Raw genomic sequence first — 24,277 nt, forward strand, 5'->3', positions numbered from 1 at the left:
TTAAGCCGTTTTTACGTGACGTATGGCACTCATGGCCCTAGTGAGGAAGGAACAGGGCCATGATGTTTCGGGCTACGTCACTACGATTTCCACTGTCCTCCTACTCTGTACGAAGGTCTGAGATGTCTACCTTAAACCTTTCCAGGGTACACATAAAATACCACTTTTTCTCATAAATACCACTTCCTACCATTCCTCACGTGGATTGAACAAAACATACTTGGTGCATGTTCGTAAATTTTGAGCACATTTGAGGATGTAAAAGACCAGACTTGTGACCGTTATCGTCGCCATGTTTTGAATTCTTCCTATAAATAGATGCCGTCAGTGTGACGTCATCACCGCGACATGAGTTCAGGCCTCGGGGTGCCCGACTTTTTAACTTGGTACCGCGTTGGCCCTATGCCGATGGTTAGGAAGGAACAACTAGGGCCATGATGTTTTGGGCTAGCACAGAAGCGGCTTTATATACCTTTGATGAAATTTTGAAGAAATTTTTCGAATATCTGACCTGCGCAAACCGTTAAGTGTGTATTTTCCATAGACAGACAAAATGGTGTGAGCCAGTCCTTAGGTAGGGTATGTATCGTAGGACTGGTGAGCGAGTCTAACCTATTGTTGTTAATGTTGCATAGTAAGCAGTAATCCGTTGACTGCTATCCTGTCAATCGATATCAAATTGGGGGGTTAGGTTGACAAGAAAATACCAGAAGGTTACCTGGCATCCCATAGCCGTTTGTTGCCTGCACCGATCATGATCATGTCAATTGGTCATGTGTGCATATAGGATGCATGCATGGACGCGGACCTATAGGCCTAAATCATGACTTGACCCGTCATGATGACGACGATGTAGTTGTCACAGTGCAAAATAATACGCTGGACGGCTTTAATTTGTAATAGGATTTGACAAAAACATTTTACTTTTCGCAATGACCTTTGCTCGAAATTAATGGCAAAAGGAGTATCCGGCAAACTGCTCAACAGGATTAGGAGCTACCTGACAGATTGCTCCAAGTCGTCTTATCTGGCCAGTCATCAAGTACTTCCTCCATCAATTGCATCATCAGTTCCCCTGGTCAATATTAGGCCCACTTTTGTTCTGTCTTCTTTGATGACCTGGGACGGGTGATGTGAAAACCAACTCTACATATACCTCTACGCAGATGATTCAACCTAGTTTTGTGAGATTACATCTGACAACCCTGAAACTGTACTGCTAGCCTGACCAGAGATCTGGGCAGACAGATGGAAGGTGACCTTTGAGCCATCAAAATGTAAGACAATGACAATATAAAGAGGAATCCTACCAAGCTAGATCTTCTGTTTGGTACCACCAAACTAGTTGAGAAGGAGCAGCTGGAGATCCAGGGAGTCACTGTCAACAGCAAGCTGACCTGGACAAAACACATTTCTAACGTCTCATCCAGAGCAGGACAGAAGCGGGGCGCTCTGAGGAGGGTTGCAAATAAACTTGATGTCAGAGGTAGAGCAACCATTTACAAGACTCAAGTTTGCAGTGTGATAAAATACACCTCAGTGCCTCGCTGACACTGTCTTGGATGAGTGCCAGCGCCACCACTCTAGGATTACCGTACTATAGATACTCTATCCAAAGGAATGCCCTTCGAATCATAGGCCTGATGAGCGAAGATGAAGCAAGCAGTGCTAAATATTGCATTTCTCCATCAAAGATGTCAATTGGCTGCAGCAACAGTCCTCTACAAAATGCACTCCAGCTTGTGCCCTGCTGAAGGCACTGCTACCAAAGCCATTTGTAGTCAGAAGAGCTACCTGCTCCTTGCCATACTCTCATGTCATAGTCACAGTACCATATTCTAGAACCATATCTATAGTGGCAGGACCTTCATCCAGTCCACACTGCAGTTCACGTGGGAATAGCTTACCAGATGGAGTAGTCAGAGACAGTGTCCGAAATAAGGAAAATATGGAGGTTGTCCCGAGGATAACTAAAGCATGAATTCTGCTTCTCCTCAAAACATTTTGGTTGTCCCCAAACTATATTATACACATGTATGTCACATATCTGACAACGGCGCACCATCCTTCAAGAGCCGAGTAGCACTATTACTCATGTCTGATGCTTTACTGTACTCCTTCACTCTTGTTGTTCCTAAGCTGCTGTGAACCACTGATTGGCCCATGTGGTTGTCTTTTATATATTCTTGACCTGTGTCACTCCTCCTTTAAATTTGAAGGTATTAATGATATTTTTAGTCTGAAAAGTGTGTTTTATTGTCAATTAGGGACTTAGGGTGGTGGGGACTGATTGGGAATTCACTCTAGCACACACTTCTTTTACATGGGGGGAAAAGCAGTGGTCATGAGACTATAACTTTTCAGACAGTACTCATTTTGTTTATTTATCATGTTTTTACCAATTTCTAGGTATCATTTGAAAGCAATTCAATCCATGCAGTATGTCGGACAGTGAGGGTAGTCAATTCTCAGATGCGGAAGAGCAGGCACAAGATAGTGATAACAGCGTTCAGAATAGTGATAATGAGGTATGGTGATTTTATTCAATATTATGTAAAACATGTTCCACCTCTTCAGGAGGACTTTTACAAAAAAACACAGATCATGCGCGAGCATCAAAATATATATTCAAACAATATTGATTGGTGATTTAAACACATATTATTAATATGTCCATGCAGTGACGACACTGCGACACTGTGTCAAGTATGAGCAATGGAGCGTGCTGCTGCTAGTGTGTGATGTGGTGTTTTTGTTTCATGCATGTGACATCTTTCTAAAATGAACATTTCTAATATTTTACTGAAAAGTCTTTATAAAGTCATAGTTTGGCAATGAAGAGAAACTTTGGAACTTACAATTTAGACAATAGAAACCCAATAGGCTATTCCAGTTGAAATCCATATGCCCCCTATGGAAGATGCAACCTCTAACCTTCCACAGATAGAGTGTGAATTTCAAATTGGGGTCACCTGAATTGATGACTCAATTTGAAATCTATACCCCCTGTGTGGGAGATTAAGGTCATGCCTGCCATATGGGCCAGGGGGTACATAGATATCAGCTAGAATAGCCCAATTCATTAGAACCAGATTCTGATTCATAAGAGTCGTAAGTTTTTGAATCTACATGTAGCATGTTTATAACTTATAATTTGTGTGCATGTAGTGACCCAAACTTGTACAAGCTTACAAAATGTAGCTCTTTTTTTCCTTTTTTTTTTTTTGGTCAAACTGCAATTTTCTGTACAGTGTGTTGTATAAATGATCTACTGGCCAGTATCAGTGGTTATTGGGCTATTACAGTTGAAACCCTTACACCCCCTGTGGTAGACATTCATGACCTTACTCTTCCCTGGTGTAAATTGCAATTGGGAGTCATCCATGGATTCAGGTGATCCCATTTGAAATTCACACTCCCTGTGTGAAAGATTAAGGTTGTGTCTTCCATAGGGGGTGTATGGGTTTCAACTGGAATAGCCCAATAAAGAGAAACTAACTGTAGATGAGTTGACTTGTGGCGTCTTTAACTGGCAGTATGCACATGCATCATCACAATACCCATTTTTCCTTGCCTGGGAGTATGCGTGTGCATCATATTTTTTTCAGGACCTGTCCTTTTAAACATCACAATTAGGCTAATTTTCTGGTGTTTTTTTTAACCAGTCACTTGCATCCCTGTGAACAGTGTAGTGGTTGTAAGCAATTCGCTCAAACATATCGATATACTGGTTGTAAGCAGTTCGCTCAAGCATATCGATATACCAGTCCCTTGCCTTTGTTGATAAATATTAAGGTCAACTCATATATTATACCAATTATAATGTGCACATTTATTTGTTTTAAAAATGACTTTGTGAGCATGTTCTTGAAATGACTTGCATAAGAATTAGGTTGAAAATGTTAGCCCTAATTTATATGCTTCAATCATGGAGCAAAATTTTTCATGTTTCTTGGTTTTTTTTCTTCATAGGATGAAAGTCCAGCAGGAAGTCCCGGTAGCCCAGCAGGAAGTATGGGTAGCCCAGCTGGAAGTATGGGTAGCCCAGCAGGGAGCATTGGTAGCCCAGCAGGAAGTGACGACGAAGTGGAAGAAGGCGAGACCCGAAGTGACGTCGGCAGCGACGTAGACGAAACCCGGAGTGATGCCGGCAGCGATGTAGGCAGTGATAGAGGAAGTGGAGGAGGAAGTGATATGGGAAGTGACGCCGGTGGAGGAAGTGATGTGGGAGCTAGCAGCGACGTGGAACAACCCAGTAGTGATATAGATCAAGGGAGCGATGCTGGAAGTGAGGCCATAGAAGCAAACGAAGATGATGATGAGCTGGGCGAGGAAGAGGAGGAGCCGGAGGGAGAGGATATTACTAACGAGGAGGATGACTATGATTCAGAAGAGGATGATGAACAATTGGAAACCGGACGGAGGGCGAAGAAGAGACCTAGGCTTGGTGGTTTCATCTTGGATGAAGCTGGTGAGTGAACGAAAATCAATTAGACCTGGTACTCAGGCATGTACCTGGCTTTGAGTTTAAAAAATTCAGGTGTGTAATAAATAGCACACTTCAAACTTGTAAGGAGTGCTATTGCTATTTTGTGAATGATGAGTGTGATTGTCCAAATGCGTGCATCGTTAGCGCCTGGTTGCGAAGCCCAAAACGGGTATTCCAGGGGCCCACCTTGGGGCTCCTGGATTTGGGTCTTTTTTTTTTTATATGGTCAGATAAGGACAATCAAATACTTTTTTTCCACGTTATTAGCAGCAGGGTTTAACTAACAATCTCGTCATCCTGCCCAGTTATTGTGTTAAAAATACTCACATTATCATTTGGCACGATTCAAAATTCTTCCTAGCTCAAAATTGAGTAAAAGATGATTTGTTACAATCTTTATACAGGTATGCATGTTTTCCATAAATTTCTGAATTTAAGGAAATTGTGCCGTATAAAAAAATCACGGAAATGATTTGTTTTACATTTCCGAAATTGGATGATAATATTTCTTCATAAAAAGAGCAAAAACGTTTTTCAAAAGTGTTTGATGCCATGCTCTGTTATCTGGCCAAACACCAGTTCGTTTTTCATGAAATTGAGCAAATACACACTTGTATCCTTGATTATAATTGTACATTGTGTCAAGCTTACTAATAATATTGCCATCTGTCCGTCCATAATAGATGTCGATGAGGAAGACGATGAGGATGAAGAGGACGAAGATAAGTGGGAGGAAGGAGCCAAGGAGTTGATTAACGACTTGACATCAAAAGACCAGGATGAAAGTCAGCGCCATGGTGCAAGACGTCTTGAACAACTTCTCAGGTAATACTGCTATGTACAGTGTCCCCCTCCCAAAAGGTCAAACCATTTCAAGTCAATGGATTTCTCTCATAGCTAGGTCGAGGACAAATTTTGAACTTGGGGTACCTGCTCGTCCCTAAGGTACCAGGGTCTGAATTTCTGGAAGGGGTTACCCAAAGGTTATTATTCGATATGTTTACAAGCCTTGCCCTAGTTCTTTACTTGCATGAAAAATTTAATGGTACTGCACCAATGATGTGGACAGGTGGTCACTAGCCACAAAATCAAATTACAAGAGCCCAGAGTTCAATTTTAAGAGATGAGATTAACTATTAAAGCATAATTTAAAAATCAAACCATGTCAATCAATTTGTTTTTCGCATTAGCCATTAGATATTTTGGTATATAGTTTCACTAAATATCATTGCTTCTCATACACAACTGTTTGGTGACAATTTATAAAATTGACTCTTTTCCTTTAAGATTAATGTTTAAAAGTACAGTAATGTACTCTGCCATTTTTTTGCTAAAACTGGAAAAAAGTGGCTTATGGATATCATGATTAGTTATTACCACACTCACCTGTTTGTTTACGTCTTTTACAATACAGATCTGAGAAAGAAGATGAAATAGAAGCCTACTACAAGAGGAAGTATGCCGAAACATCCAGCAGTCGTTATGCAGATGAAGATGAACTCCCAGATGCTATCACCCAGCAGGGTCTGCTGCCTGGTGTCAAGTAAGATTACTTTAGATAATTTGATACAGGGTTCCCACGGTTCTTGAAAGTCATTGAATTTGAAAACACCTTTTCAAGGCCTTGAAAGTCCTGGAAATTTGCACACAGTCCTTGAAAATCCTTGAAAATTGGAATTTTACCAATTTTGAGGACTGGAGAGGAGCTGCCACTTATACAAGCTGCATCATGATTTTTGTGTTGTGGTAAGTCCTTGAAAATCATCCTTTTATATCTTGAAAGTCCTTGAATTTTATAAAGGCTTCAAGGTGCAGGAACCCTGTTGATCAACTGATGTATAAAAACCTCTGTCTAAAGTTTGGTTGTTCATGTAAATAACAAACAGAAATATGGTCATTATAACTTGCATCTCATTTACCCGAATTGGAGAAAAAATAATAGGAATTTTTTTTACTAATCTCTACCGTGTGATAGACGACAGGCAGGTTCAATATTTTGAGTAGTGCATGCCGGCGAGCACCAGCATCCACTTCTCATTCTTAGTCAGTTAAATATTCTTTTAATAACTAAACACTTTTTTCTTAAGCAAATATATTAAGTTACCATCATTAAAACTCCCTTGTTTACCATTTTAGTTGCGTGTACTGCGATCTCGTTTGCGTATTATGCTCTAGAACGTGTTACATACTTGCGCCTCGACATCGTCTACTGCGACGACGAGGTTGCTGCTGTCTACCGTGTGATAAGACAGCATGCAGAAACCAATGAAATTCAGCGCTAACAAGCTAACCCACAGCCACTGACTAAGAATAAATTATAATGTAGATATTGACAACATTCATTTTACACAGGGACCCGAATTTGTGGATGGTACGATGTCAGATCGGTGAAGAAAAAGCGACAGCTATAGGACTGATGAGGAAATTTATTGCATTCCAGTATCAAGATGAGGTCAGTGAAAAGTATTGGTTTACCCCTTTCCTTTTAATTCCCTCATCCCTACAAATCTGATTTATGAGCAAATAATTTGCATTTCAGTATCATGATAAATGGAATGGTCAGTGGAAACAATTGACCTTTTCGGTAAGTCCCATAACCCTTTGCGAGTACACCTGAGAACTCGTCATTTTACGTCACACCGACTTGCAATGCGCAGTAACGATGTTCGATAAATGATGTGCGCATCGGCGCAGAGCGGCGTGATGCAAAATGACGAGTTCTTAGGTGTACTCGCAAAGGGTTATGGGATTTACCGAAAAGGTCAATTGGTTTACCTTTCCTCCCTCTTCACCTACAAATGTGATTTATAAGGAAATGAATTGCATTCCAGCATTAAGATAAAGTAAGGGAATGGTCAACAGAAACTATTGGCTTACCCTTCCCTCTCCCCTACAAATGTGATTTATTACTTAGCCAACTACTAGTAAATCAATATTTTGCATAGGGTCCCAGCATATGGTCAAAGGTTATATAAGGTCAAATTTCAAAATTGAATACTTAAATTTGTGTTAAACCAACCAAAGTATTCCTCTGGTCATCAGAAAAAGTATTTTTCTTATAGCTCAAGGTCACAAAATTAGGTGGGGATGTGTTTTTGCACACCAGGTAACCATTATTTACTTATCTATATGTTCTATGAGAGAGCGTGGTGCAATGGTTAAGGTACTTGCCTTTAGTGCATGAGGTCCCGGGTTCAATTCCTGGTGGTGGCAATTTGCTGGGATATTGACTTGGAAAAAAAAGTGTGAAATTAATTGGCAACATATGTAGATTAAATTCAGACTTCATGGTTCATTTAGAATTGGGTAAATGAGTCATGAAAGTACGCTGTCCTTCGGAGGGGACGTTAAGCCGTCGGTCCCATGTGCAGAGAGCCATACCTGTACATGTATCTCGCAGCCGGTTTCAAAAAGAGTAGGGTGTTTACCCCTGACTGTTCTTAACCCGCCCCAGTTTTCAAATGGACCCCAATGGAAATAAGCTTCAATAGAGGCTTTCTTGGGTTATCCAGGGTTATCAAAAAACCTGAACAAATCAAATAAAAAAAACCTTGATAATCCTTCCATATGTTTATTTTTACAGCCTCTGCAAATCAAGTCGGTGGTTGCAGTTGAAGGCCTCAAAGGTTACATCTACATTGAAGCCTTCAAGCAGACCCATCTCAAGCAAGCCATTCAAGGGGTCAGTAACCTTCGTCTTGGCCAATGGAACCAGAAGATGGTGCCCATCAAAGAAATGACCGATGTCTTAAAGGTGGTCAAGGAAGTCACAACTCTGAAGAATAACTCTTGGGTCAGATTGAAGTAAGTCAGTTCGTGGAAGGTTTTATTTTCTTGAATAAAGCCACAACCACATTATTAACATAGGCCTCAATCTGGGAAAACACATCAGGGTTCGGTTTTTGCCGGCAAAACTGGCAAAAAAGCTGTTTTTGCCAGTTTTTGCCTGGTTTAAACAGGCTAAAATGGCAAAAACTGGCAAAAACTCACTTATAGTCACTCAATTATTAAAAAGTAACACAGAAAGCTCATAAACAGTAACACACAACTTTTAATGAATCATTCAACTTATTTTTTGTCTCATCAAGTCCTTAAAATGAAAAAGTTTTGAATTTGATATATGCCACATTTCGGTTAAATGCACTTGAGCAATGAAAATGCATGCCTTTAATTTTACTTTTATGTTACTTATAATTAAAAATCTGGCCTTGTTACACTCAGGAAATTATTTTTGTAACTTAATAATTTGTTTTGAGATGAAAAAACTGAACTTCAAATCACTTTTTAGTTTTTGCCATTTTTGCCGGCAAAAACTGGCAAAAACTGTTTTTGCCAAGCGGTTAAAACCGCGGTTAAAACCACGTTTTGTTCCACCTGCGGCAAAAACCTGCGAACCCTGAAACACATGTTAGTTAACTGAATACTACTTTTTGCTATCAGAAGTTAAAGAAGAAACCAAAAAGTAGAGAAGATGAACAAAGAAGTCACTTAGTTCCCCTGGGTTTCGAACCTTAGACCCCCGCGCATGCCAAGCACATGATCACTACCCGGTAGCCACGGGGATGGCCAGTGATTCCGTGCACATTATATATATCTCTAGGTGATTGTATCATGGCATCCACATGGAATTCATGCATGCGCAGTGGTTATCCTTGTGGTGTTTTGTGGTGTTTACTGGTGTTATGCAAAATTTTCAATGCAGCATTGAACATATGGGACAGGATTGAGTAACCGTGAAATTAACAAATCGCTAAATATTCCATTTGCTTCAAATCACAAAAAAATCTTCATGTAAAAATATTGGCTTAAATACAGTAAAATGTTCTCATACCTTATTGTTTGTATTAAATATCCCCCTCCAATTTTTTAATGAAAAAATGGATAAAAATGCAAACATTTCCACCCTGTAGGCTATAGTGTAAGCTTAAAACAGTGATGTCAGTGACAATCACTAAATTGCATGGACAAAACCTGTTATGATAAACTTCAATCCAGTCATTGCTTAAGTATGGTAGAATATTTCACTAATTTTTCAGATTCTTGTTTGACGGTGCACTTACGGATGTCATTTTGTTGTATTAATCACAAAAATATCATGTTCCATCTTGAATTTGAAGCCGGATGTGAGTGAGTCTTCAAAAGTTTGCTGCTGATTTTGAAGCTTTTTTCACTAACATTCACTTCTAACTGAATAAACACCCCCTGCAAAAGATGCAATGCGCCCCCTGGGCGTTTATTACAAACAATACAGTATGTTTTACTGCTCAAAATATTTCCTTAGCCGAAAATTGTTTTATGTGCCCCAGCTTACCGATTTTTACCGATTTAAGTGCATCGTTCTTTATGTAGATGCGCTATATAAATGCCTGTAATGTATGTATGTATGTGTCGACAAAGTCAGCAGGTTGCAAACAATTTCACTTTGCTCATCCCACCTCAACCCCGGAAAAAAGTCCTTGTGCCGCCACTGCCAGTGAAACATTTGTAATACGAACACTTGCGGAACTTTTTGTTAAGTATAACTATAACACAAACCTCTTTTCATCATCGTTTGCAGGAGAGGCGTCTTCAAAGATGACCTGGCACAAGTGGACTACTACGACCCATCCAACAACCAAGTCACACTCAAGATGATACCACGTATAGACTACTCTCGTATGAGAGGCATACAGAGGACAGCGTTGTCGGCTGCGGAGAAGAGGAAGAAGCGACAACCAGCGCAGAAACTGTTTGATCCCGATGCTATCAAAGCAATTGGTGGCGATATCACAAGGGATGGTGACTATAGTATATTTGAGGGAAATCGCTACAGCAGTAAAGGATTCATGTACAAGACGTTTGCAATGAGTGCTATTGTAAGTGTGTGTTTGTCTGTCAGTCTGTCTGTCTGTCTGTGTGCTTCAGGGCTCAAATTTCAGGGCGGTCACTAAGGCTATTCAGTATTGCCTGCCCTTTTTCAGTTTTGCCCTTTTTCAGTTTTGGCCTTGGTGCCCCCAGATCTTTCTCATCTTCAAGGCATTGTTCATCACTTGTTGGCCTTGATGCCCTTCTTTGTCTTTACCCAATGGCCTTGAAAATGGATGCCCCAAAAAATTAAAATTTGAGACCTGGTGTACTGTATGTTGTAAAGATTTTGGTAGTATGTAGTATTTCCACAAAAATTTTTTGCTTTTGCAGAAATTTCATGATTTTTGACACCCCTGAAATTCACTTTTCCCGCAACGCACCCCCGGAAAAAAATTGCAGGTGCCACCACTTTTTTTTATTCTACAGAGATGACGGCTTAGAAGTCAGCTCTTGTATTTATAGTGACATGTACAACTAATAGGTTCTCACAAAATAGGAGTAGACAGGATGAGATGTGATATTTTGTTTGATGCGTATAATTAGAATTACAATTTACAGAACTTGTTGCGTTAAGATTTTGCCAAATATCAAGTAGCTATACAAATTCTGTTATAGCTAGACTTTCATTGTTTTGTGAGGCTAGCCCAAAAATAAAACTAATGGGTTATTCCACTTGAAATCCACGCATCCCCTATGGGAGACATGAAATTTGCCACACAGGGGGTATAGATTTCGAATGGAGTCATCCATTCAGGTAACTCCATTTGAAATTCACACTCCCTGTGTGGAAGATTAAGGTCATGTCTTCCATAGGGGGTGTATGGATTTCAACTGGAATAGCCTAATGTTGCATGATAGGTTCATGTCAATACCCTATTATGATGCACTAATACCTACCAGTATTGTTGTTTATTTTGTTGTTGTTGTTTATTTTCAGCTTGCCGAAGGTATCAAACCTACCCTGGCTGAACTGGAGAAGTTTGAAGACAAGCCAGAAGGAATAGATGTGAATTGTATCCTTATTTAATGCAGAAAATGAATAGCCAAATAAATAGGTGTTGGTGTTACAGTTCACAACTATAATTGAAGACATAATTAAAAATACTAGTTTGCGTATGATGTCCTGTCAACCAGACCAAAAATGTCGTATTGTACAAGTTAGCAACCAATCACACCGCACCTTTGCCCTGACGTCAGACCCAAAATAGTCTTTTAAATTTGGTCTTCAATTATATCCATATTATCTATTGCTAAAATTTCATCTGCAAGGTGCAGAATTCAACAAGTTTTTCCCCATGATTTTACCAAATTCTTTTGTTAGAAATTTTCACATGTAAAGACATGTTTTGATTTTTTGTAAATATCTCTATATGATTGCACACATTGGTCTCTTTTGACTGTATCATGGGGTGTAGCAGTTCTTTTAATAAAAGAAATCAATTCAAATAAAAAAAAAATCCTGATTTTTTTTTTAATTTAAAAAAAAAAAAAATCAGCAACCCTGGTTCATAGAGAAAAGATTTAAATTTTGATTGCAAACTGTGTGATGTGGATTCTATAGGGCATTATAATACTCCAATAATAACATGTTCTCCTTGACCATATCTGCGTGCCTTTTGCATTGTGAATACCAGTGATAGCAGAAACTAAGAGTAGTCAAGAACAGAGCCATAGCTTTGCAACGGGAGACAGCGTAGAAGTCATTGAGGGGGAATTGATACATCTACAGGGCAAAGTCGTCACTGTGGATGGGAATACAATCTCTGTTATGCCTAAACATGAAGATCTTAAGGCAAGTATATGTACGGCTTTGTGGGTACTAAACAGTAGGGTCATGTTTTTTGTTTGTTTATTCCATATGTACAGATCAAGGTTGTCTGATATAGGCCTCAGTATAATTTTTGCCAGATTTGGGGTTGGGGTGCAATGCAATTTTGAATGGGGAAACATGATGAAATGCGACCAAATAGACCAATTATCAGAATACTTACTCTTCTTATTCAGTGGGCGTGGTCTAATTCATAGACATGTATGATTTCAAGTGTCATCTATCAGGCCGTAGACGACTCTACGTCATCATGAGTATTGATAAGGCGTAACACACTTGTAGAGATATGTGAATGTATGGGTAGTGCATAATACTTGTATGCGTTTACAGTACGTGCAACTGAAGACGTAAAGTTGTAAACAAGTTTTGTTCATTTTAGAATGAGGGGAGTTTTTATGATCGTAACTGAATTTTTGTTCAATAAAACAGATGCCAACCCTCCCTATTTTAGAGGGAGACTCCCTATTTTTGGAAACATTTTGGTCCGTTTTGACACCCAAATTTGGCGATCACCCTATTTCTGACAAGTAATGTGCCATTAAAGTTGCATGTAATTTTGAAATCTCCCTATTTTTGCTGAACCATGAAATGGTATCAGCCTATAAGTGTGTATGTTACTAGGTCCCTAACTAACCATTTGGTCTGAAATGGACATATCTCTAAATGCCCACGAAGGTATGACCCCATGAGTGGTGTCATATGAAAGAGGAAAACATAAAGAATATAATAAAAATATTTCCAAACGTCAGAGGTCATCCAGGGGTCACAGGGGTCAAAAAAGGTCATTTAAACCAAAAATGCTCCGATTGAGCTTAAATTTAAATGCAATGATCCTTATGACATCCTAAACATGTTGCAAATAGTGTAAAATTCATTTAAGGTCATTAAGGGGTCATAAAGGGGTCAAAGGTCAAGTTGTTCAAAATGCTCCAATTGAGCTGAAATTTAAACGCAATGATCCTTATGACATTCTAAACATGTTGCAAATATTGTAAAATTCATTTAAGGTCATTAAGGGGTCAAAGGTCAAGTTTTTCAAAATGCTCCAATTGAGCTGAAATTTATATGCAATGATCCTTATGACATGCTAAACATTTTAAAAACATTTTAAGAATCATTTAAGGTCATTGAGGGGTCATAAAGGGTCAAAGGTCAAGTTTTACAAAATGCTCCGATTGAGCTGAAATTTAAACGCAATGATTCTTATGACATTCTAAACATGTTGCAAATATTTTAAAATTCATTTAAGGTCATTAAAGGGACCATTGAAAGAAAATATTATTTGGTATCAAAATAAAGCCCATAAAATATAGAATCAATATCTAAAACAATTGAAGAACTAACTATTTTAGAAATAAAAATACAATGAAAACAACGTACCGATTTACCCCCTTCCGACGCTACATCGCTGCGTCATTTATCAAAAATAGAAAATTAGGGCGCTTTCCGGATGATGTCATTGTGGTTACGCGTTTTGTGTTGTGTTGACATTTTTGCCGGGATAATTTGACAATTCAGCGATCGCGATCTAAATAGCAGATGCAATAATCATGATAATACAACCACTTATATAATTATTTAAAGGTCAAGTAAAAACAAAATACCAGTTGATTGTCCACATGTTATCAAAAAGAGGAAGTGGAGGGCCTTTTTTATTTATCATTTTTTTTTTTTTTACAATGCAAATGGATCATTTAGGCCTATGTATTATTCCCGGACATTATTAGTTGTGTAACTTGTAGAGGATGATAGGATCGAGGCTCTTGTTATTTGATGGTTATCTGAGAGGATGATTAAAACAAAGCCTCTAAATTGAAATGCTTATTGGACAGAAGCAAATCTAATCAATTGACAATATTATTAACTTTTGAAATATTAAAAAAAAAAAAAGTTTTCCCTTATAATAAAGAAAATGGCATTAAGCATTCCCGGGTACGGTAAGCAATTCAGACTCCCTCAGTGGCAATGCCATGCGAAAGCAAGCGGGCGTGGACGATCAATTGGGTTTTTTTTAATCATCATCAAGCATGCAGCTTCCTATTTTACTTGTTCATAAATTCAACCCCGGTCAACATGACCAAGATATGATTTCGATGACTTTATGTAGGCCCTACATGGCATGTATAAAACCATAAAACTAATTATGAGTAGGCCTAGGCCTATGATATAGTGACGATGACGAAGGGGATATAGCCAAGATTAGCCGCAACACATTAAATTGCAGATGATGTGCCGGCGCGAGCACCTCCCGTGCCTAGCTGGGCCCCATGGGTATTATTTTTTTTTTCCGTAGGGCCTACCTTAACATATTCAAGAGATGATTATTTTCCCCAAAACCTGACAATTGGTAGAAAAGCCTAAGTTTCTTCCTTAAGTTAACTTTCAAAAGTGCTTATTTTCATACCCCAAACATGCCAAAGTAGGCCTAGGCCATTTTATTTCGCAAATTTATTCCCCTATACCATGTGTTATACGGGACACTTGCCAAATATATAGCTGAACAGCAGATGAAGAACATGACATGCAAGCTGTTCTTGAAATAAATTACGAGGTGCGCCTACAAACATACATAGGCTTTCAAAAAACCTATGCTACAAAAATAAAAGTACAAACATCAAATGGGAAATATTATAGGCCTATACGCTTATTTTAATCCATGGATGGTTAGGCCCGGGGTAGGCCTAGACTATGCGATTGATGTCAGTAATTTCTAAAAACGAAATATCCAGCCGGGCGCGCTGTATTTTACAACATTTACCCAATCAACATAAACTTTGTAACTGTAGGCCTACCTTTGATAAAACGCTCGGACACTTTGCACTTTCAAGTTTCAGTGGGAGTTGAGATTGGATTAGGCCTATAGCATTTCCGAAAACGCAAACTATTAAAGGCTGACAGTAAATATTGTTCATATGATTGTTTGGAGTGGCCTTTATATGTTCCTCTCGTCACTTTTCTTTATCTTCAAATTTGTTTCTCATTTTTCATAGGCTTTTAAAAATAAATAAAACTAAATTTAGGCTTTTATATAGGCCTATAGCGCCTTTTCCCAGATCTCGGAGGGTTCAAAGCGCTGTAATTTCGCTGTCATGGCACAATCAGATCGCATCATCTAGGCTGAATGCTGCCGAACCTGGCGCAAACCTAGCCGACCGCACTTGGATTGTAACATCCACCAATTATCTTTTCAGTTCCCCAAATTTCATCGGGTGAAGGAAGTTTTTGATAACCAAACAACTAATCTATTTTTGAGAAGCAGGAGGAAACTGGAGATCCCGGAGAAAACCTGCGATACGAGATCCCGGGATCGGGATATTCCCAAGTTAACATGAGTCTTTGGGCCGCGCGCCGGGGCTTGAAGTTGAACTCGGGACCTCAGGCATGTCAGTGGTGCAAGGGCAGGCGAGGAAACAACCGCGCCAACTCGCTCTCCCGAGCCTGGTTTTTGTTTTGAACCTGGTCCCATAAGTGTGTCTCTACACGGAGCAACCGTTTAAAAAAACAAACAAACACACTTTAATCACTCCCATGCAATTCAGCTTCCAAACTTCGGAGTCAGGATCGGCTTGCGTTTTAGGCCCGGCGGTTGTAAACCTAAGCCGCACGCCCGGGAGGGAGGCTAATTAGGCCTGAAGAAATTAAGTCGCATGTCATGGGCTAACCCGAAACATCATTACCTTCATTACCTTCTCTTTCCTATCCTCACCAGATATTTCAGAGGAAATAGAAGTAAAGAGTTGCTAGGGGCCTATATCAGAATGCCTCAAAACAAATGATACGGTACTCTCTTGCAAAAGCCGAGCAGCTAGCACTGATAGCTTTGACTTTGTCAATATGTAGGCCTAACTTACTTAGGGTACCTGCAGGGAATATGGGACCATTAAGGACGTTTAGCTTATTTGCATAAAAACTAAAGAAGATATGCCCACAAGAGATTGTTATGATGAACAACCTGTCCAAGATTAATAAAACAGGCAATGTTACCTTGTTTTTATGTTTGTTTGGACGCTATGACGTCAAAATGACGTCATCGTCAAGTGTCCCATATTACCTGCATGTGCAGGTAATATGGGACACTGTGTTATCTCTATGGAGAAAATCAAAAAGTTCAGAAAATCACTCTTTTGTTCTAAAAACATTTTTGTTACATGATTTTGAATGTTAAATGCAAATTTCTACAAGAAATTTCAATTTTCTAAATAGTTTTGCTTTTCGCATTGACAATGCACACAATTTCCTATGTGTTCCATATTACCTACACAGTGTTCGATTTACCACCTGCATACCTGCACCAGTGCATGTAACATTCCCTCTGTGCATGCAGCTTTTCACTACCTGCCTGCACGCGTGCATGTACGATTTTAGCGTTAGCGATATGACAAGGCAATATACAAAAGTAAACAAGCAGTCAGTCCGATTTGGAAAAACCCAATCTATTTTTAGCGCAATATCCTGACTTCATTAGAAGGGCTGGCGCAGATCGCGCAATTGACAATTCCCGATACCCCTATCACGTGAGAACTGTCACTTTTTTTCATTGACTTCCCTAGTCTCCTACACAGCCAGTTTGCGTCGGTCTGATACTTGTCGATTGTAACAAACATTCGAGATAGCCACATACAGTCTGGTCCGAGACTATGACTTCCCTTAGAGGGGCTAGCGTAATGTGACGTCATCCACCAATTCCCGATACCCTCGCACATGTAGAAGCTGTCATTTTCATTTCATTGGAAAAAAAAGAACCAGAATTTAAACCGTGGGAAATATTTGTTTGCGTACGGAAAATAATCATAATAATGTCCAGCAAAAAAGGAAATAGCTCAAAAAACACTTGCATCATTCTGGAAATCGTGCACCTCGTCGGCGACTAGTTCTAGAACAGATGAAGCCACAGCATCCAGTGTTTTGGCTAAGAAATCGGCGAGTGATCGGCATAAAAATGACAATGACAGTGGAGCCGGGAATATTATTACAAGCTTAACTGACAATGATCGTGATTCAATGTGATTTTATGTTTGCTTTAATTTTGGTGCATGCACACTTTTTGCGGTGCATGTAGAAATTTTGGGCTACATGCACCAGTGCAGGTAGGAAAAAATTTGTAAATCGGACACTGCCTACACCCATTCAGTTGAAAATCAGAGAAAATAATCATTTATAAAAGGAAAGTGCCACTTGTCAGTGGAATTTTACCTGCTGATAAGCTTAATCCATCACCTAAAGATCATAAAAAATGACAAATGCCCCCTCAGTACCAGAGTTTTTGGATACACAATCATAAAATGTGACGTCATTGATTTTATATCAGGCCAAAAAAAAAGCGACATAATTTTTGGGCAATTTCACTCTTTTGGCATTGATTTCCAAGAGTTTGATACACAGACTCCAAAACTGCATTTCTAGAAGCACAATTGATGTCTCTAAACACTTAACAAATCAACTTAAAGTGTTTACCTTCTCTAAGCTACTTTTTGTTAAAATGAAAACAGGTGTCCCATATTACCTGCTGTCCCATATTACCTGCAGCTACCCTATGTTTCCCCGTTGGCCAATTTTGTAGCTAGAATTTATATAGGCCTATTCATAGTAGGCCTACCAGTCTAGTGTCCGTCTCGATCATGGTCGGCATCTTGCAACAGTCATTGTAGCTTTGTAATTTATATTATAATATCCTTTTTAATATACTTGTTAGGCCTAAAAGGACCAAGTCTGGCTTATGCAGTGTTGCCATGCAGCGGAAAGGATAACCACTTTGACGTCACAGGGGTTGCCACGTGTCTCTGCACATATGAATTATGGAACGACGCGACATTGGGCGCTTTGTCTTTATTTGCTGATTTGGGGGTAAAAGGAAGGAAAATTATGCGTTTATCATTTTAGAAATGGATTATATATGTTATTAGCTTTATTTTGATACCAAATATGTTTTTCTTTCAATGGTCCCTTTAAGGGGCAATAAAGGGGTCAAAGGTCAAGTTTTCAAAATGCTTCAATTGTAGGTATAGGCCTACCACAATATACTGCCGAAGCCACATGGTTCAGCTATGGTGCGGTTATCGCTCTAGTTTGTTTGAATCCTCCCTATTTTCTGGATGTTAATGTTGGCATCTTCTAATAAAATAGTTTAGCTATTAAAATATTTATGTGACAAAGAATGAGCTGCGCCGGCATCCACTACTCAAAATATTGGACTTGTCTGTTGTCTATCACATGGTAGAGGATAGTAAAAGCAAAAATTCATATTGTTTACAGGGTTCCCATGGTCCTTGAAAGTCCTTGAATTTGAAAACACCTTTTCAAGGCCTTGAAAGTCCTGGAAATTTGCACAAGGTCCTTGAAAGTCCTAGAAAATTGGAATTTTACCTAAAGTATAATTTTGACAACATTTGGGGAGTGGAGAGGAGCTGTCACTTTTGTTAATTCGCAGCTTTTTGAGTTGTGGTAAATTCACTGGTAAGTCCTTGAAAATTATGCTTTTGGACCTTGAAAGTCCTTGAATTTTATAGGCTTCATTCTCTAAATGTAGTAAATAACCCCTACATGAAGGTGAAATATGAATTGTTCCATTCAACTCGGCAAAGCCTCCTGGAATGGAACTGTCCATATTTCACCTCATGAAATATATTCTTACCAAAATTTAAAATCTCAATCTGTAAACTTCCTTTTGTTGCCCCCATTACAGGACATTTTAGAGTTCCCAGCCCACGAGTTACGCAAACACTTCAAGATTGGCGATCACATCAAAGTCATTGCTGGACGGTATGAGGGCGATACAGGTCTGGTGGTCAGGGTGGAGGATAACATGGCCATTGTGTTCTCAGATCTCACCATGCATGAGGTAAGTTAACTGTCCATGGCAGGATCATATCTGGACACAGATTTTATGACTGGTTAGATGGGGAATTCCCTGTTCTACGGGCAAACAGACTTGCTAAGAAGGTTGAGTCAGTCAGCATTTTTTTTCTGGAAGAAGCTTCATGACCCTAAAAAATCATAGAAAGCTTGAAAAATCAGAATATTTTTTGTAAACGTATTTTTTCAAAAAATTTCAGTTAAAATTATTCCACTTTGATTAAAAAACTGCAAACAACTAAAACAATACTAAAAAATGCAAAATCTGGGTCAGTTGCACCAGTAGAACAGGGTTTTGTACAACATTAAATTTGTCATATTTTTCTGATAATACCAGATATGCAACCAATTTCTTAGTGCTCTTTTCAGTATGTAGGAAAAATGGAGAAAAAATTGTAAAAACACCGGCTCCAAATCACTGAATAACAGGCTCAAGTAGTTGTATATATTCATTTCATTTTAGAATATCATAACTTCCATTATTACCAGCTTATTAGAAATTACTGAACAATTCTCAAAAATGTTTCCTTTTATCTAGATGAAAGTACTTCCCAAAGATTTACAACTGTGCCGTGAGATGAGCTCTGGCGTGGACTCCATGGGGCAGTACCAACTGCTAGATATGGTGCAGTTAGAGTAAGTTGGCTTATTTAGCTATGTTATGATGATGTTGTTTTTTTACATTGATGTTATTATTTTATCCATGTTTATGAGCTGTGTTGTTTGTAGACCACTCCCTGTAGCAGTATTCTGCTGTGGGATAAAGTTTTAAAATGAATGTAAGGTTGCAGGGAAGAATTCTTACCGTTCCCAGAATCCTTTGCAACATGATGCATCACCTTGTTACATCAAATGACATTCCTATTACTTGGTACAGGTTCCCTTTGTGGGCTTGCAACATGTTGCATGAAGCAAAATTGCTTTGAAAACAAACTATTGAATCAATGTTCAAATGATATTTATCGTAAAATTACATCTTCAAGCATATAATATGCCTCCAAACAAGTTTTTTTTTTTTTTATGAAAGCAGACACCTCCACAAAACATTACAATAGGTTGGTCTTATAATATTACAAGTTCATACAGCTGCCTGTATCAGTAATATAGTTGCTCAAACTCCAAATGATGTCTTTGTGGAGGGTGTCTACCTTTCATCCAAAAAAACCCTTGTTTAGAGGCGTATATGCTTGTAGATGGAATTCTGTGGTATTTGTTTACAAAATGACAATTTTGGCACAGTAGAAGGTTTTATTGAGAATGGTGGCAATTGTTATGCACCTCGTGGCATACATTCTCTGAGTAAACACTGATGAGAACAGAACTTAAAAATGGTAACTTCATTCCTTTTCTGTTGTTCAGTCCACAGACAGTTGGAGTAATTGTACGTCTGGAGAAAGAATCCTTACAAGTACTCAATATGCATAACAAGGTAGGTACCAAAGTGATCAGTGATGGCAATTTAAGGGTGGCATTGGGCTAGTTGGTGACGAGGTTAAACAATGAAAAGTTTTGATAGTATTGTTTGTTTATCATTGTTAACCGAGCAACCCCAAGAAATTGTTGTCTGTTAAAATGTTAAAAACCAAAAAGTTTTTAAACTCAAGTTCTGCCCTTGAACCCTGGCAAGTGGGTGGGCCTATCCCTGGACCCTAACATTATTTTTGCTATCCTTTTTCATGGAATCACAAGTGCAAGTGATCAAGTTTGATTTTTAGGTACCGGTACTAAAACTCTGTGTTAGGTGTATACAAACCTTTGTTGTGGGGGCCACCTTAATTACGAACATCATAATTCTAGTTAGTCCTTGAAAATTGGAATTTTACATAAAGTATAATTTTGACAAAATTTGGGGAGTGGAAAGGAGCTGTCACTTTCGTTAATATGCAGCTTTTTGTGTTTTGGTAAGGCCTTGAAAATCATGCTTTTGGACCTTAAAAGTCCTTGAATTTTAAAGGCTTCAAGGTGCGGGAGCCCTGTCTTCAGTTGGTGTATATAAGCCATATCCTGTAGCCGAGTGGGAAGTCCAAAATTGTATGAAAAGAAGTCCAACACACACACATATCTCTCTAACATGATTTTATGAAATGTTATTTTTCTCATCTTTAGTTGGTGCAATGTAAACCAGTGGCTGTGTCCAAGAAGAAGTCTCGATTTGCAATCGCTCTTGATGCAGAACAAAACAACATCCAACTTCGAGATATAGTCAAAGTTATTGATGGTCCTCATTCGGTAAGTGTACTTTTTGTGAAATTGTTTCGGGCAGTTTGAGGGACATTAAGGTGTTAACTAGTTTTTGGGATCTTCCAAATTAATAATTACATATTTTTAAAAGATATATTTCAAATGACTGACTAGGCTTTTTCGTTAAAAAAACCTTTTCATGACCTTTTTGTAACCTGTCATTTAAATTTTACTAAAACGTTTCGACCAAAACCAAAATGTGTTTACAACTTTTTAACAGCATAATTGTGTTTGCTGGGAATTGGAATGTGGCATGATGTGATTAAGTCAGACCCAAGTCGGCATTAATGAATTTGAAATATAGGTAAAAATAAGGAACTTATATATTATAAAACATTAGAAAATGTATATGTAAAAAGATCATAGCTTGGCAGAGGTTTCAACATCAGCGTAGGTCATAATTCAATTTTTCAAAATTTCAGACTTTGGTCTGAGGGGAACAGATCATGTCACATTATAACATAATGGGCTATTCCAGAAATTTCCACACACCCCCTAAAGATGATATTGGGATTTCCCACACCTTTCCCCCTCAATATTGCTTGGGAATTCCCATCATGACATGTCAAAAGAACATCCTATTTCCCATCCAGATGCACATCGGAATGTAAAAAATTTGGGATTTCCCATAGGTTTTTGGTGAAATGCATATAAATCCCAGTACCCAAATGTACACGCTAAAATTTTGGCTGGGAAATCCCACTATCATGTTATGGGTGGCTCGGGAAACTGCATATAATTTTGCAAAATCACTTGTGAAAAATTCCACAAGTTAAAATTTTTTTAACTTGATCATATGTGGACGGCATGTGGAAACTTCCTGGAATAGCCATATTTGGAAGGTGACAAAATGGAATATCAATGACACAACAAAATATAGTTGACTCAACAAAATATTTCTATGCACACAACTCTACCATTTAATTTTGTTTCTTTTTATTTTTGTTTCGCTTGGTGCTCTGTTTTCCCATAACTGTCAGCTCATTGAAATTCTGGTTGTGTTTTTGTACATACAGGGCCGGCAAGGTGAGGTGAAGCATATCTACAGAAGTTTTGCATTCCTGCACTCGCGTCTGATGACAGAGAATGGCGGCATGTTTGTGTGTAGAACCAGACATATAGTACTAGCCGGAGGCTCAAGAGTAAGTATTGTCAATGAGTTAAAGTCCAACCTCTTTTATTCAGCCATGATGGGACCAAGCACTGTCCGGATAATTGAAAAATCCGAATAAGTGAATTACATGTAATTCTGCATTGACTGTCCCAAGTACTGAAATTGTGACAACAAAAGATTGTTTTAACATGGGGTAATAAACACTAAAAGATGGCTTTAGAGTGCTTTATGCAACATAGATATGTCATTCTAAGCATTCAGAGCATGGAATTAAGGTGTTAAATCATCAAAAACATATTTTCCTGTGAAGATTTCACAGCCGGATAACAGAGAGATCCATATATTTCTTCTCTGTGGTCTGCGTAATTCTTTACTTTTTGGAATTCCAAAAGAACAAATTCAGTATTTGCAGTTGATTCAAAACACAGCCGCTCATTTTGTCACTCACACCCCAATCTTATCTGATTTACATTGGCTGCCAGTTTATTTGAGTCTTCAATATAAGCTGTTTCTTCTCACATATCGTGCTGTTAATGGAATTGCACCATCATACATCACCAAACTTCTTCATCCATACAATCCGCCTCGCACAGCTGACAAAAATTTGCGCCAAAACTTGAATATTTCTTAAACACAGCGATGAATGATTTTTTTTGCAATATTGAGCAAGTGTTGCAAGTTTTCTGTGCCAGGCAGCCAGGTTCAGATAGACCAGAGTGCCGGGCAAAGAATGGGAGTACTGATGGTGTCCACCGTTACTACAACCGACCCTGCCTCTGTGCTATCTAACAATGCTTACAAAAGAAATCATCAAGCACTTAAAAGACATAGGTTTCGAAGTTAAGGTCTGCGTATGTGACCAAGGAGTTCACAATAGGGGTATGATGACCAATTTGGGGATAAGCAAAGACAAGCCCTACTGGGAAATGGATGGTACAAAGATTTATTTTATGCACGACACACCACACCTGCTGAAAAGCATAAGAAATAATTTCAACAAATATGATATTAGTGTGGACAATAAAGTTTCAAAGTGGGAGTACATAAGACAATGTTATGTACTTGATAAATGCAGGGGTCATACACACACAAAAGGAGCACCCAAACTTACTAACCTGCATGTATGCCCCACATCATTCTCAAAAATGAATGTTTCGAGAGCAGCACAGGTACTAATTTGCGACTGTGGCTGCAAATATAAACACATGTGTTGCTAATGGGATATTACGTACCAGCTGAAGCAAGCCACACAGCGGACATCCGGAACTTGAATATTTTATAAATACAGTGATGAATGATTTTTTTCTTGGAATAATGAGTAAGTGAGGCGAGTTTTCTGTGCCGGGCCGACAGGTTCAGATAGACCAGAGTGCCGGGCGAAGAATGGACAGATTGTTTGACTCTGTGAATAGCAGTGAAGTCAGAACTCTTTCCCACTGTGTCCCCCCCCCCCGTAAAAGCACAATATTATGAAAATCTCAACTTTTACGGTAATGTTGCACAAAATTTGTTGATTTTGCCCCCCCCCCCCTGAAATTCATGTTACCCCTCAATGCCCCCCCTAAAAAAATTCCTGGCGCCGCCACTGAGTGAGGTAAATAATATGGTCAAACCTCTAAAATCAGCAGTTACATACGATTCAAAACACATAGAATTTTGGGAAGAAATGAAAACATGGTTATCAAAATTGAAAGCTTCATCTGTAGTCAAGATATGGTGTATTGATGGCTGGATTGTAAGTTTATCATGCCTGCAGCAACTATGGGGGATCTACATGATAATTACAATTTTCTTCTTCTTTGATTGAGTCAGCATGCTCAGGCTTGCTGTATATTCGCCAACTTTTCAAATCAGAGGTTTGCTTTATCAGAGATACACAATTCTTACATGCTAGTTGTTTATTCTG

At 38.7% G+C, this 24,277-nt stretch overlaps 1 protein-coding gene across 1 annotated transcript in view; it reads left to right on the forward strand.

The window, feature by feature from the left end:
- Positions 1 to 24,277, forward strand: part of LOC140166005 (transcription elongation factor SPT5-like) — a 48,884-nt gene that overhangs the window by 1,303 nt on the left and 23,304 nt on the right. Inside the window, exons 2-15 of the mRNA XM_072189374.1 lie at positions 2,410 to 2,528; positions 3,973 to 4,471; positions 5,173 to 5,314; positions 5,904 to 6,032; positions 6,842 to 6,941; positions 8,073 to 8,293; positions 10,047 to 10,344; positions 11,274 to 11,349; positions 11,971 to 12,128; positions 18,847 to 19,002; positions 19,555 to 19,652; positions 20,376 to 20,445; positions 21,123 to 21,245; positions 22,274 to 22,399. Coding sequence (XP_072045475.1) covers positions 2,442 to 2,528; positions 3,973 to 4,471; positions 5,173 to 5,314; positions 5,904 to 6,032; positions 6,842 to 6,941; positions 8,073 to 8,293; positions 10,047 to 10,344; positions 11,274 to 11,349; positions 11,971 to 12,128; positions 18,847 to 19,002; positions 19,555 to 19,652; positions 20,376 to 20,445; positions 21,123 to 21,245; positions 22,274 to 22,399 — 2,283 coding nt within the window. The 5' untranslated portion in view covers positions 2,410 to 2,441. The remainder of the gene's footprint in view (positions 1 to 2,409; positions 2,529 to 3,972; positions 4,472 to 5,172; positions 5,315 to 5,903; positions 6,033 to 6,841; positions 6,942 to 8,072; positions 8,294 to 10,046; positions 10,345 to 11,273; positions 11,350 to 11,970; positions 12,129 to 18,846; positions 19,003 to 19,554; positions 19,653 to 20,375; positions 20,446 to 21,122; positions 21,246 to 22,273; positions 22,400 to 24,277) is intronic.

The sequence above is a fragment of the Amphiura filiformis genome, chromosome 12 (genome assembly GCF_039555335.1).
Source record: "Amphiura filiformis chromosome 12, Afil_fr2py, whole genome shotgun sequence".
Classification (NCBI taxonomy): domain Eukaryota; kingdom Metazoa; phylum Echinodermata; class Ophiuroidea; order Amphilepidida; family Amphiuridae; genus Amphiura; species Amphiura filiformis.